The 14,696-nt window shown below is 41.2% G+C and overlaps 2 protein-coding genes across 2 annotated transcripts; both read left to right on the top strand.

Moving 5' to 3' along the window:
- The first annotated feature begins 1,452 nt into the window (after positions 1–1,452).
- Positions 1,453–6,025, top strand: LOC131080336 (matrilysin-like). The gene is made up of 6 exons (XM_058018530.1): positions 1,453–1,613; positions 2,139–2,362; positions 2,469–2,617; positions 4,253–4,378; positions 5,303–5,464; positions 6,003–6,025. Exons 1-6 carry the CDS (start codon positions 1,497–1,499, stop codon positions 6,023–6,025), a joined length of 801 nt encoding a protein of 266 aa, XP_057874513.1. The 5' UTR covers positions 1,453–1,496.
- A 4,229-nt stretch (positions 6,026–10,254) lies between these two features.
- LOC131080421 (matrix metalloproteinase-18-like) lies at positions 10,255–14,410 on the top strand. Its single transcript, XM_058018662.1, has 6 exons — positions 10,255–10,362; positions 10,889–11,109; positions 11,216–11,364; positions 12,998–13,123; positions 13,698–13,859; positions 14,388–14,410. Exons 1-6 carry the CDS (start codon positions 10,255–10,257, stop codon positions 14,408–14,410), a joined length of 789 nt encoding a protein of 262 aa, XP_057874645.1.
- The last annotated feature ends 286 nt before the right edge of the window (positions 14,411–14,696 follow it).

Below are 14,696 nucleotides of genomic sequence, written 5' to 3' on the forward strand. Positions count from 1 at the left end.
CTCTCAAGCCCTCAGATTCCTCTTGTGTCTATGAGGAAATAACCAATCCCACACACTGGAGTCATGGAGTTCAAAGTGTTTTAAACACATCCTCAACTCCTGCAACACAGAACCTGGTCCAGAGACAACTTTATTAACACAGTCATACATAAAGGCAGCTGTTGAGGAAGAAGGAGGTGAACCTACTCCTAGCAATAAAATGTTTAGAGTTTTTTAATCAAGCCTAAACATTTGGACATGGATTGATTTGCTGTAAGGTACAAAAACACAAAGAAATGATCACATGTCAGTAAGTAGGCTGTTTTCAATAATAGGTGACAGCATCATTCCTTTAGCAGCTGTTTCAGACATTGCAGTGTACTGCAGTCCTCTCCTGCATAGTTCAGCTGTGTGAGGTATAGATCATCTTTCTCTGAAATGAAATTCTTTCTGATCATCAGTCAGAAGTACATTGGATACAAGCTAATAACCCACAAACACTTCCATACACATTAAGCTATAGCCATCAAGAGCTCCCTGAGTGTGAGAAATATTAACCTTCTTTTCCTATTTATGCACATTTCCTTTCAGATTAGAGGTAATATGGTCACAAAACTGCACACTCCGAGATAAAAATCATAAGTCAGTCTGTGGACTGGTGTTTCCAGGCCCCAAAGCTACCCACTGGAATTTAGCAGAGCGAAGCTGGGACCAGTGTTGGTATCGGAGGGCCAGGGAGATTACAGCTGCCCTGCTGTGTCAGTGCTTCATGCAGCTTTCTCAGGTTGCACTGGTACAGCAGGAGGTCTAATATAGCTCCATATTCCTTAGGGAAAGCTCCTCTCTTACCCCTGAGAGGTTTCACCTACTTTTGCAAGCTATGTTCTCTAAGAAGTTCTCAAATGTGAAGAGATTCTTCTGATAGGACATCCAATTTGGAAGGAAAGGGACAAAGGCACCTGATGTCCTCCCAGTTCTATAGGGTGCTTTTAAAGAGCTGTCTCCTGAACTGCAGGAATCTCTGCAAGTTTACTGAACGGGCAGTGCTGTAACGTCAGTGGTTTCAGTGAGACACTGCTCATACCCATCTCCTCTCTGCCCCAACACAGACTGATACAGGCAGGCAGCCAAAGGGCTCTTGCAAAATGCCTTTGTGTATAAGGAACATGGGAAAAGCACAGTCTGAAGTGATTACACAGTAACTGTACCGATAAAGTTACAGAAAGTGAATTTCCCTATGACCCTGTGGTTTCACTACTGGAATAACATGAAAAGAGAGAGACAAAGCTGGCTGCTAGCTGTGACGTGACATCAACAGGGAAGTTAAAGGAAAGATTTGTTTAAGGTGATTTCATTTACTTCTTAAAGCATTGATGACATTACACTAACAGAACCAAAAAGTGACTCACATGCGTAATTGCTGCTTGGAGGTATCAGGATCTATATAAGGGTTTCAGCTGTGGTCTTGGGAGACAGAAAGTCAAACCCTTTCTGCTGCAGCAAGGCTCCTCATCAAGATGGGCACCATGCACTACCTCCTGCTTTGTGCTCTCATCTTCCTGCCTGAGACTCCTGCTTTTCCACTACCACATAGACCACAACCATGGAGCATCATAGACCTTGAGAAAGTAAAGGTATGGTACATGGGGGAAACAATACTGCATTATGAGTAATCTGATTTGGATTCAATTTCTACATTCCTTTCCTACCTGCTTGTATTATCCTTGTCTTACATTACAACAACAGTTTTTGCAGACGTGATATAAAACAGTTTAAACTTGCTGACTAGCTTAAACCTCTTAAGGCTAACTTTAAAAGGAGACCAACTTCCAACTGGTAAATAAAGAGAAGCGTTTTACAAATAAGTCCAAAATTGTATGTGTACTGTTTTAGAAGGCTGTAGATTTGAATGCTCAGTAAATCGTGGTCACTTGACAGGATTTCTTACTTACAGTGTCTCATTGCTGTTATGATTCCTCTTATATATGCTGATCTCTATTATTGAAAGAGCAGAATTTGGTACATTGAAATGGAAAGATACAACTAAACCCAGACATGAATGATGCACGATGATGAAACAATTCAAACACATGCAAAATGCAATTGCCAAAATATCACAGATATATGTATTAATCTTTATTTTCCCTCACTTCTTCCAGGGATATCTTGATAAATTCTTTCCAATTTTGTCAAAAACACAAAACCTAAGCATAGAAGAAAGGATTAAAGAAATGCAGAAGTTTTTCCACCTGACTGTAACTGGAAAACTAGACAAAGAAACAGAAGGAATAATGACAATGCCCAGATGTGGAATGCCTGATGTAGCAGAATACCAAACATTTCCTGGAACTCCAAGATGGAAAAAGACACATTTAACTTACAAGTAAGTGATGTTTCAGGTTTTCTGAGGAAGGGGATTGCTCTGTATTTAACTAGGTGTGTTTCCTTCACAGCCTGAATGAAATTAACCTGTTTTTCTTTCCTGACAGGATTCTCAGTTATACACAGGACCTACCCAGACAGAAAGTGGAAGATGCAATTAGAAGGGCCTTGATGGTATGGAGTGATGTGACTCCACTGCAATTCCGAAAAGTTGACACAGGCCGTGCGGACATTGAGATTAGATTTGCACGTCGTGGTGAGAATACCCGTCCTTTTTAACATACATTGCTCCATGTTTTACTGAAAGCATGTATTTTTATAGCCATAGCTTTAAGAAAGAACAAAGAGTTGAGAATTAAATCAAAGTTTCCATAAATTTTATCTACTTTATATCATGCCACCAACTTTCTATGCCATTCTTCAATTTTACTTCTGTAAGAGAGTTATAAAAATCCTTTCAGAGTCACAGCTGTAAAATTAAGGGAGAATTCAGCTCCAGAATGAGACACTTAAACTCAGATGTTCAAGGTGTTTTCGCCTTGATAAAATGTGCAAACTACAGAGAAGAGTTCTGTAGAGCAAATTAGCAGCTTCTGAAGACCCAGCCTCCATAGGCTGCATTCAAGCAGCTTAAGGCAGGTTTACTCAGGCCTAGACCAAGCCTGGTTCCCAGAATAAGCACACTTTGGCAGCTGGCTTGCATTATGTTTGGCCACAGAAAGTCTCATCAGGTAGATTTGTTTCTAGAAGGAATGGTATGTTGCACCCCAAGATTGCACCAAGGTGCAGCAGCCAAAGCGTGGTAAGTGGGGTGAACAGAAGTCACTTCAGAAATCCATCTCTGATCTGGAGGGGTCTGGAGTAGTCTATAGACATAGCTCTGCCTTGAACGTGTGCCTGGCATGTAAACTGACAGCTTAGACTGACTGAATGCCCACTTTAAGGTTGTCTGGCTTCCTCTCTAGATCCACTGACAATAATAACTGAAGATCCATTGACTCAGTTGTGCAGATCAGGCACGTGGCCTGCAAGCAGATGAGCACCAAAATGTCCAAAGCCTGTGTGTCACTGATGGCAAGAACATCAGGGTGCCATAAAGAGGTGACCGTATGTTCCAGTCAAACACAGAACTGATCCTTCGAGCTGGAATGGGTTTTAATTCCATGTCACACACTAGAATTAGGTCTCTACTGCCTTAAGGATGGCCTCCTAAGGGCCATCCACATAGTCTGAGAGAAAGGACACAGGACGGCATCTCATTTCCCAACTACTCCTCAGAGACTCACTAAAGTCAGACTCACTGTGAGGGAGAGGAAATTTTTCCAAGATGGTTCAACTCTGATCCAGGCCTTGCACTTGAAGTAGGAAACAGCAATATTCCACCTGCACTGTGACAGAAGTAGATAATAGACCAGACCTCAAGGCTAGGTACAAATGACTTTATCTCTACAGAAACGTGGTTAACTATCCAAAATCACCATCCACACCAAAATCAGTGCAAGTGAGAATGTCTACAACTAATATTGTCCAGCACTTTTCAATAACAAACACATTCAGATATTAACAAGCATTAGGTATTTATTCTGAAATCATCCCTGATTTCAGCCTCAGGATCACACTTCTGACAAAACCTCAGGGAAAATATATTCAGCTCTTCCTGAAACATGCAACAGATCAAACTATCACATACAAGATTTGAACTTAAATCAGGTATTTGGAGAGTGTTTCCCTAGGCCTCACTTCTCATGTTCACAACCTTGCTGCCATTGCAGGATTATTTTAAGGATTGGCAACCAGCAAAATTAATACAAACTACCAGCATGCTTCTACTTGCTGAAGTTAAATATGACAACTGATCTCATCTGATGACATTGATTTATTTCAAATGCAGAGCATGGAGATGGATCTCCTTTTGATGGAAGAGGTGGCACGCTGGCCCATGCCTTCGCACCTGGAGAAGGGATTGGTGGAGATGCTCATTTTGATGATGATGAAAAATGGTCAGATGTAAATCAAGGTAAATCTCACATGTGTAGATGAAATGGAAAGGCAAATATTGTACATGTTGGAAGAACACAGCCACAGGAACTTGTCACAGACATTTTATGAAAAATACTTTCCTTAGGATTTTTTTTCTCCTGAGAAGCTGAGAGGCCTCAGGAACAAAATGTAGACAATGATTATCTGCTGCTGCAGAATGCAACAGTTGGATCTGTGATTGGTCTCATGTGGTTGTTTCTAATTAATCGCCTATCACAGTCCAGCTGTCCGGACTGTCTCAGTCAGTTGCAAACCTTTGCTACCATTCTTTTTCTCTTCTTAACTAGCCTTCTGATTAACAAATCCCTTCTTCTATTCTTTTAGTACAGTTTTAATGTAATATATATCATAAAATAATAAATCAAGCCTTCTGAAACATGGAGTCAACTTTCTTGTCTCTTCCTTCATCCTAAGACCCCTGCGAACACCATCACAGGAACTGCTTTCCATTCCTCTTCATCCTTCAGTGCTACTTCAATACAAATATTTCTATCCTTTTCAACTACCATCATAACTACTAGGCCTTAATTACTATGAACACCTACATAATCCCTGTACTGTCCATCATTTAAAGCACTTTTTGCAGGCTAAACAAGGACTGGGAGCTCTTGATTCCTACATAAATTATGAACACGTAAATTGACTTGCTTCTAGGAATGTGGTCAACCAAAAGCTGAGTCCAAAAGAGACTCAGGGTCTCTAGATGTATATGCAAGAAATCAGTAGATTTTTTATAAAAAATTACAGTAATAAAAGAAAGCTCAACAAAAATGGATCGAAACCCTGGGGTTTCATTTCAAGATGGATTGAAATATACAAATTCTCCTGCACTTTCAATTAATTGTATTTCAAAAATAAATGCCATACATTTAATACCCATTTATGTGCTTCTATTTTGCAGATGTCAATTTGTTCCTCGTTGCTGCTCATGAATTTGGCCATTCTTTGGGACTTGCTCACTCCAATGTCCGTGGAGCTCTGATGTACCCTCTCTACTCATATCAGAACCCACAAACCTTCAGACTCCCAGCAGACGACAGAAGAGGAATTCAGAAGTTATACGGTAAAACTCATGATTAATTTGATTTTCAACACAAAATCTACTGGGGTACAGCCTTCACTCTCCCTGATTGCAAGGGCCTCATCATGGTACCAAAAAGAAAGAAAGTGAACAAACTTGGGAAAAACCAACTCCTGCTTACTCTGTCCACTCACTATGTTGCCTCTGTAGCCTGCTCCCACTGCAACCAGGAGGTGACAAAGCAGCAGTGCATGGCCTCCTGCTCTGTCCTCCCACACTCCTGCATTCTGCCAAGCATTCCTCTGGCCCTTGCTCTGCAAATGAGCTCCTCCAGTGAGTGGTGCTCCCGGCAGGAAAGGAGAAGCACTGTGCCACTCACCAAGTTCAGTAAAGGCAGAAACTCCTCAGCAACAGGGGAACATAACTAGAATTGACCCCACAGGACAGAATTTGTCAGGTTTGCTTTTCTTTAGGCACTGCCCGACACAGGGCATGCTAAAGGAACACTAGGAAGAAAGCACAGTTGTCTGCATTGACAATTTTCAGTAGGGTCTCCATGTTTTGTGTTTCTCTTCCACAGGGAAAAAGCCATCAAACTCTTGAAGAAAGTGCTTAAACAAGAGCAAAGAATTCACATCTCATTGTTTTGGTCTTCCAAAGCAATTTTAATCCTCCAGCTAATTAAGATGGTAAACTCCTGGGCTGCACTTTCTCTCCCTGAATTTTTACATTGATTTATTTGCACTTTATGCCATTTCACCTAACAAAAATAATAATAAAAAAAATGTATTCTCTGTTTTCTAAGGTTTTCTTTTTTCTTCTGGCATTTCACTGAGGCATTCAGTTACTCCTGCATGCATGACAGACAGTCAGACAATATCTTTGTGAAAAGGGTTATAGGCACCTAAAGTGCTCGTGTGCATCGACTGATGTCAGAACAGAACAGGGTTTGTTCTTACATCAGTGCCTTGCTTTCAATTCCCATGCATGTCCTGCCACTTCACAGTATTGACTCCTCAGAATCAGTGTGCTTCCCATAGGGCTCACACATAGAGGAGGTCTCCACAGTGCTTCCTTCAGTCTGGGCTGGGACGTTTTCCCAAAGGGAAGAGCTTTTCATCATCATGTCCTCCTTGGCTTTCCAGAGAAGCAGGTTTGAAAAGCAGTGGACTGGGATTCCCATTGTCCTCTGTGATAGTCAAGCTCCCTTGGGTATTTTTAAATTTATTAAAAAAAAAAAAAACAAAAAAACAAAAAAACAAGGAATAAACACCACAGGGGTTCTCCAAGGAGATTCAAAATCTTCCAAATTCCCAAGGTAGAAGATGTATTTATTAATAGTTTCCAACAGATGGCTCTCTGTGCACAGAGATAAGGTGCACAAACAGCAGTTCAGTGTCACGGCCAGCATCTTCAGTCTCCTAAACCAGTGTTATCCAGTACAAGGAACGACCTTAACCCAGCCCCCAGAGGTGACACAGCACAGCAGGCAACGTGGTGCTCACACAGCACAACTCATAGACCAGAAAACACCTCTGAGAGCAAATATATCACCACTCTGACCAGTGACTATTCAACTAATGCAGTACAAAAAGTGTGGTTTAACATGCTCTGGTCAGATCTATTTTTATCTCAACCCTTTCTGCCTCATGTTGAGTGATCCAAAAAGGACTGACACTGTCCAACCCCACAGGTAACCAAACACCACACTCACTATGCCCCCCTCAGTGGCATGGGGAGAGAAATGCAGAAAAAAGGTAAAATAAAGGGGTAGAGACAAAGACAATTCAATAAGACAGGAAAGGAAGTGGAAATAACAATAAATAATAAATACAAAAAGAAGAAAGCAAAAGAAAGTTAAAGAAAAGACAAGGAAGAAGAGGAAGAAGAAGAGGAGGTAGATGAAGACGAAGACGAGAACAAAGATGAAGACGAAGATGAAGACGAAGACGAAGACGAAGAAGAAGAAGAAGAAGAAGAAGAAGAAGAAGAAGAAGAAGAAGAAGAAGAAGAAGAAGAAGAAGAAGAAGGAGAAGGAGAAGGAGAGAAATAGGAATAGGAACGTACAAAGCAAATGATGCGCAATAGAGTTGTTCACCACCCACAGACCAATGCCCAGATGGTACCCAAGCAGAAACCTCTGGCCAGCTTTCCCTCCAGTTTACACACTGAATATGACATCCTGTGGTATGGAAAATCCCTCTGGCCAGTTTGGCTCCCAGCTGTGTCCCCTTCCGGCTTCGTATACCCCCCAGCTTGCTCACTGCTGGGTTGTTGTGCCACGTTGAAGAGTCCTCACTCAATGTAAAGGCAGCTGAGCAACAGCCAAAGCATCAGTGTGATATCAATATTAGTTTGAAAATGCTCCTATCAGTTACCAGCCATTTCTTCCACACAAAGCTCAAAGATGAAGTGGCTGGTACTAAGTGTGGATATTATACTGAGGACACTGCTGTCTTCAGGTATGAGAAAAAATCTGAAGCCCCAGAATGGAGGATCAGATCCAATCTGTATTAAAGGCTATGAAGAAGAGCTCTCTGGGCTATGTGGATGCTCGATCCAAATGGGTTGATCTGCACCATCCTGGAAAGACGCAGTTTGACAGAAAATACCCTTTGTTCCCTTGGCCAAAGTGCCCACAGGGAACAAAGCACAAAACAGAGACACACTGTGCTCTTTATCAAGCTCAAGTCATTTGCTAAAGTTTCACAAAGAGAAAACAGCCATAGAAGACAGGCTTTATCAAAGACTCTGCAGAAAAAAACCACTCCTAAGGCCACATAGAATAATTCATGGACAGTGCTGGAGGAGGCACTCTATCACGTGAAGCCAGGAGAAGAAATGCTAGACTGCACGTAGCACGTTTGTTTCCTAGTGTACAATTAACATCCTTACAAACTGAGACAAATGCAATAGAACCCAGAAATGTAGTCCTAGGAATACTGTCCTGACAATGGCACACATCTGGGAGACAGCTTCCTGCAACCACATGAGGTGACTGGCCTGCAGTAGGGCCAGCACAGGGGGCAGTGAGGCACCCTTGTGTCTTGAAGGATCCATCTCAAGAGAGGCAGCAGCACCAAGTTAGCATCACCACAGCAAGTGAAATAAAACAGAAGTCAGGAATTTTGTCCTCAAAGACAGCCACTGATGAGGCTGCCAGCAGCATTTTACTTCCTGTTGAGCTCCCATTGCCTTTCCATCCCCATAAGGGATCTCTCCTTTGGGGAAAAGCGCTGCCATCGGCGCACCTCACCCTGCTGAGCAGGTGGGAACTGTGCAGCGTTTGCCTCCGCCTAGTGGCACAGCTCGGCAAACTGCGCTGGCTTTGCGGCCTGTTGTAAAGCGTGTGTCTTGTCTGCAAGCACACAGCTGGGCAGGAACTGCCGCACAAATAATCGCTGGGGGAAATCAGAGACAACAGCAATTTGGCAAACTTGCCCCTGCCTCTTCCTTCTTCCCTTTATCCCACTGCATTCTGTGTCAGTTTTTACATGCTCTCTCTAATACACCTCTAGGCACCTAATGCTACTCAAATAGCAACTTTCCCTCCGTTTCCACACCAAAGAAGAAATGGCAAACCACAACATTTAGTTTGTTGGGGATTTGAATTTTTACTTGCTTTTACTACTGTTTTTTTAAATAAAATGATCTTTAAATTCATGCTTGCTGTTCCAGATAGTACAACAAGCAGGAAATGAATTGTCAAATGTGTTAACATTTCTCATGGGTCCTTTGACCATGAACATTTAAAGGATAAACTCTACTCCTGCACTACCTAGAAATGCTATTATGGAGACTTACCCAGTCACTTAGGTACCCTGAGCCCACTCCATCAACACAGACTGATATTCTGAGAGGGCAAAATCAATACCTGCTATACCTGGTATTAACAAGGGAATAAGATCTCGGAAAAGTAAAATTAATGTTATCAGCAGCCTTACCAGTGCTTGTCACTGTAAGCTGTGAAGGAAAGTCCACATAAAAAGTCCAAGATATGTAATGGGAAAGATCTGATGAGATGCAAAAGTGCAAGTATGCCTTGCCCTAGTGATGTCCTCTTGATTTTTTTCTTCACAGTGTAAACTGCAAATTTAATCCCAAATATTTAATCTTCAAATGTAAAGCATTTGAAGATGCCTTTTCCTTTTTTGTTTTTATAAAATTAGATCTTCAACAAAACCTGCCTCAGACAGGAGGCTCTTCATGGCATCATTATGATGTTTTCAGTTTCAGAAATGCCAGTATGAAGTAGCTCCACTGACATCAATGGAATTATTTGGAATTAATCTACCAGAGTAAAAATGTGAGCAAAGGACTAGAGAAAATATTAAGGGGTGAAAATTGTTACTGTTTTCTGTCAGTCCTAAAGTGTACAGACAATAAAACAAAAATCATAGAGAGAAGAAGCAGGCTGCTCTGGTATGTAGAAAAATATGGAAGTCTATCCACATCAGGGAAACAGAAAACATTAGAGGTCTTCTACTTGGCAACATGCAATGATCTGACAGAGCTGCTGTCCTGTGGGCAGTGAGAGAGTCACTATTTCTTGCAACTCAAAGAACAACACAACCCCAATAAAACGTTGCAGAAGATTTGCAAAGAAGAAGGATGTGTTTTTACATAGCAAGCAAGTCAGCTCTGAAACTCATTGAAAGCATATTCAAGGGAACTGATGACACAAATTCATAACTAGAATTTTAAAAGTGACTCACATGCACAATTGCTGCTTGGAGGTGTCGGGATCTATATAAGGGTTTCAGCTCTGGTCTTGGGAGACAGAAAGTCAAACCCTTTCTGCTGCAGCAAGGCTCCTCATCAAGATGGGCACCATGCACTACCTCCTGCTTTGTGCTCTCATCTTCCTGCCTGAGACTCCTGCTTTTCCACTACAACAAAGACCACAACCATGGAGCATCATGGACCTTGAGAAAGTAAAGGTATGGTACATGGGGGGAAACAATACTGCATTATGAGTAATCTGATTTTGATTCAATTTCTACATTCCTTTCCTACCTGCTTGTATTATCCTTGCCTTACATTACAACAACAGTTTTTGCAGACGTGATATAAAACAGTTTAAACTTGCTGACTAGCTTAAACCTCTTAAGGCTAACTTTAAAAGGAGACCAACTTCCAACTGGTAAATAAAGAGAAGCGTTTTACAAATAAGTCCAAAATTGTATGTGTACTGTTTTAGAAGGCTGTAGATTTAAATGCTCAGTAAATTGTGGTCACTTGACAGGATTTCTTACTTACAGTGTCTCATTGCTGTTACGATTCCTCTTATATATGCTGATCTCTATTATTGAGAGAGCAGAATTTGGTACATTGAAATGGAAAGATACAACTAAACCCAGACATGAATGATGCACGATGATGAAACAATTCAAACACATGCAAAATGCAATTGCCAAAATATCAGAGATATATGTATTAATCTTTATTTTCCCTCTCTTCTTCCAGAGATATCTTGATAAATTCTTTCCAATTTTGTCAAAAACACAAAGCCTAAGCATAGAAGAAAGGATTAAAGAAATGCAGAAGTTTTTCCACCTGACTGTAACTGGAAAATTAGACACAGAAACTGAAGAAATTATGACAATGCCCAGATGTGGAATGCCTGATACAAAATACCCAACATCTGCTGGAACTTCAAGATGGAAAAAGACACATTTAACTTACAAGTAAGTGATGTTTCAGGTTTTCTGAGGAAGGGGATTGCTCTGTATTTAACTAGGTGGGTTTCCTTCACAGCCTGAATGAAATTAACCTGTTTTTCTTTCCTGACAGAATTCTCAGTTATACACAGGACCTACCCAGACGGAAAGTGGAAGATGCAATTAGAAGGGCCTTGATGGTATGGAGTGATGTGACTCCACTGCAATTCCGAAAAGTTGACACGGGCCGTGCAGACATTGAGATTAGATTTGCACGTCGTGGTGAGAATACCCGTCCTTTTTAACATACATTGCTCCATGTTTTACTAAAAGCATGTATTTTTATAGCCATAGCTTTAAGAAAGAACAAAGAGTTGAGAATTAAATCAGTTTCCATAAATTTTATCTACTTTATATCATGCCACCAACTTTCTATGCCATTCTTCAATTTTACTCCTGTAAGAGAGTTATAAAAATCCTTTCAGAGTCACAGCTGTAAAATTGAGGGAGAATTCAGCTCCAGAATGAGACACTTAAACTTAGATGTTCAAGGTGTTTTTGCCTTGATAAAATGTGCAAACTACAGACAAGAGTTCTGTAGAGCAAATTAGCAGCTTCTGAAAATCCAGCCTCCATAGGCTGCATTCAAGCAGCTTAAGGCAGGTTTCATCAGGCCTAGACCAAGCCTGGTTCCCAGAATAAGCACACTTTGGCAGCTGGCTTGCATTATGTTTGGCCACAGAAAGTCTCTTCAGGTAGATTTGTTTCTAGAAGGAATGGTATGTTGCACCCCAAGATTGCACCAAGGTGCAGCAGCCAAAGCATGGTAAGTAGGGTGAACAGAAGTCACTTCAGAAATCCATCTCTGACCTGGAGGGGTCTGGAGTAGTCTATAGACATAGCTCTGCCTTGAGCGTGTGCCTGGCATGTAAACTGACAGCTTAGACTGACTGAATGCCCACTTTAAGGTTGTCTGGCTTCCTCTCTAGATCCACTGACAATAATAACTGAAGATCCATTGACTCAGTAGTGCAGATCAGGCACGTGGCCTGCAAGGAGATGAGCACCAAAATGTCCAAAGCCTGTGTGTCACTGATGGCAAGAACATCAGGGTGCCATAAAGAGGTGACCGTATGTTCCAGTCAAACACAGAACTGATCCTTCGAGCTGGAATGGGTTTTAATTCCATGTCACACACTAGAATTAGGTCTCTACTGCCTTAAGGATGGCCTCCTAAGGGCCATCCACATAGTCTGAGAGAAAGGACACAGGACGGCATCTCATTTCCCAACTACTCCTCAGAGACTCACTAAAGTCAGACTCACTGTGAGGGAGAGGAAATTTTTCCAAGATGGTTCAACTCTGATCCAGGCCTTGCACTTGAAGTAGGAAACAGCAATATTCCACCTGCGCTGTGACAGAAGTAGATAATAGACCAGGCCTCAAGGCTAGGTACAAATGACTTTATCTCTACAGAAACGTGGTTAACTATCCAAAATCACCATCCACACCAAAATCAGTGCAAGTGAGAATGTCTACAACTAATATTGTCCAGCACTTTTCAATAACAAACACATTCAGATATTAACAAGCATTAGGTATTTATTCTGAAATCATCCCTGATTTCAGCCTCAGGATCACACTTCTGACAAAACCTCAGGGAAAATATATTCAGCTCTTCCTGAAACATGCAACAGACCAAACTGTCAAATACAAGATTTGAACTTAAATCAGGTATTTGGAGAGTGTTTCCCTAAGCCACACTTCTCATTTTCACAACCTTGCTGCCATTGCAAGATTATTTTAAGGATTGGCAACCAGCAAAATTAATACAAACTGCCAGCATGCTTCTACTTGCTGAAGTTAAATATGACAACTGATCTCATCTGATGACATTGATTTATTTCAAATGCAGAGCATGGAGATGGATTTCCTTTCGATGGAAGAGGTGGCACGCTGGCCCATGCATTTCTACCTGGAACAAGGCATAGCGGAGATGCTCATTTTGATGATGATGAAAAATGGTCAGATATCAATAAAGGTAAATCTCACATGTGTAGATGAAAGGGAAAGGCAAACATTGTACATGTTTGAAGAACACAGCCACAGGAAATACTTTCCATTCCTCTTCATCCTTCAGTGCTACTTCAGTACAAACATTTCTATCCTTTTCAACTACCATCATAACTACTAGGGCTTCATTACCATGAACGCCTACATAATGCCTGTACTGTCCATCATCTAAAGCACTTTTTGCAGGCTAAACAAGGACTGGGAGCCCTTGATTCCTACATAAATTGTGAACACGTAAATTGACTTGCTTCTAGGAATGTGGTCAACCAAAAGCTGAGTCCAAAAGAGACTCAGGGTCTCTAGATGCATATGCAAGAAATCAGTAGATTTTTATAAAATATTACAGTAATAAAAGAAAGCTCAGCAAAAATGGATCGAAACCCTGGCGTTTCATTTCAAGATGGATTGAAATATACAAATTCTCCTGCACTTTCAATTAATTAAACTTGAAAAAGTCAATTGTAGATCACTTCTAAAAAGTCAATTGTAATTCAATTGTATTTCGTAACTTTATCATCCATTTATGTGCTTCTATTTTGCAGATGTCAATTTGTTCCTCGTTGCTGCTCATGAATTTGGCCATTCTTTGGGACTTACTCATTCCAATGTCCGTGGAGCTTTGATGTACCCTTACTACTCATATCAGAACCCACAAACTTTCAAACTTCCAGCAGTGGACAAGCGAAGAATTCAGAAGTTATACGGTAAAACTCATGATTAATTTGATTTTCAACACAAAATCTACTGGGGTACAGCCTTCACTCTCCCTGATTGCAAGGGCCTCATCATGGTACCAAAAAGAAAGAAAGTGAACAAACTTGGGAAAAACCAACTCTGTCCACTCACTATGTTGCCTCTGTAGCCTGCTCCCACTGCAACCAGGAGGCGACAAAGCAGCAATGCATGGCCTGCTGCTCTGTCCTCCCACACTCCTGCATTCTGCCAAGCATTCCTCTGGCCCTTGCTCTGCAAATGAGCTCCTCCAGTGAGTGGTGCTCCCGGCAGGAAAGGAGAAGCACTGTGCCACTCACCAAGTTCAGTAAAGGCAGAAACTCCTCAGCAACAGGGGAACATAACTAGAATTGACCCCACAGGACAGAATTTGTCAGGTTTGCTTTTCTTTAGGCACTGCCCAACTCAGGGCATGCTAAAGGAACACTAGGAAGAAAGCACAGTTGTCTGCATTGACAATTTTCAGTAGGGTCTCCATGTTTTGTGTTTCTCTTCCACAGGGAAAAAGCCATCAAACTCTTGAAGAAAGTGCTTAAACAAGAGCAAAGAATTCACATCTCATTGTTTTGGTCTTCCAAAGCAATTTTAATCCTCCAGCTAATTAAGATGGTAAACTCCTGGGCTGCACTTTCTCTCCCTGAATTTTTACATTGATTTATTTGCACTTTATGCCATTTCACCTAACAAAAATAATAATAAAAAAAATGTATTCTCTGTTTTCTAAGGTTTTCTTTTTTCTTCTGGCATTTCACTGAGGCATTCAGTTACTCCTGCATGCATGACAGACAGTCAGACAATATCTTTGTGAA

The sequence above is a fragment of the Melospiza georgiana genome, chromosome 2 (genome assembly GCF_028018845.1).
Source record: "Melospiza georgiana isolate bMelGeo1 chromosome 2, bMelGeo1.pri, whole genome shotgun sequence".
Taxonomy (NCBI): Eukaryota; Metazoa; Chordata; class Aves; order Passeriformes; family Passerellidae; genus Melospiza; species Melospiza georgiana.

Excerpts from the sequence above, each read along its gene's own strand:
- LOC131080336 (XM_058018530.1), top strand. The coding sequence starts at position 1,497 with ATGGGCACCATGCACTACCTCCTGCTTTGTGCTCTCATCTTCCTGCCT. Across the intron at positions 2,363-2,468 it reads AAGACACATTTAACTTACAA|GATTCTCAGTTATACACAGG; the intron begins GTAAGTGATGTT and ends CTTTCCTGACAG. Across the intron at positions 2,618-4,252 it reads GATTAGATTTGCACGTCGTG|AGCATGGAGATGGATCTCCT; the intron begins GTGAGAATACCC and ends TTTCAAATGCAG.
- LOC131080421 (XM_058018662.1), top strand. The coding sequence starts at position 10,255 with ATGCACTACCTCCTGCTTTGTGCTCTCATCTTCCTGCCTGAGACTCCT. Across the intron at positions 11,110-11,215 it reads AAGACACATTTAACTTACAA|AATTCTCAGTTATACACAGG; the intron begins GTAAGTGATGTT and ends CTTTCCTGACAG. Across the intron at positions 11,365-12,997 it reads GATTAGATTTGCACGTCGTG|AGCATGGAGATGGATTTCCT; the intron begins GTGAGAATACCC and ends TTTCAAATGCAG.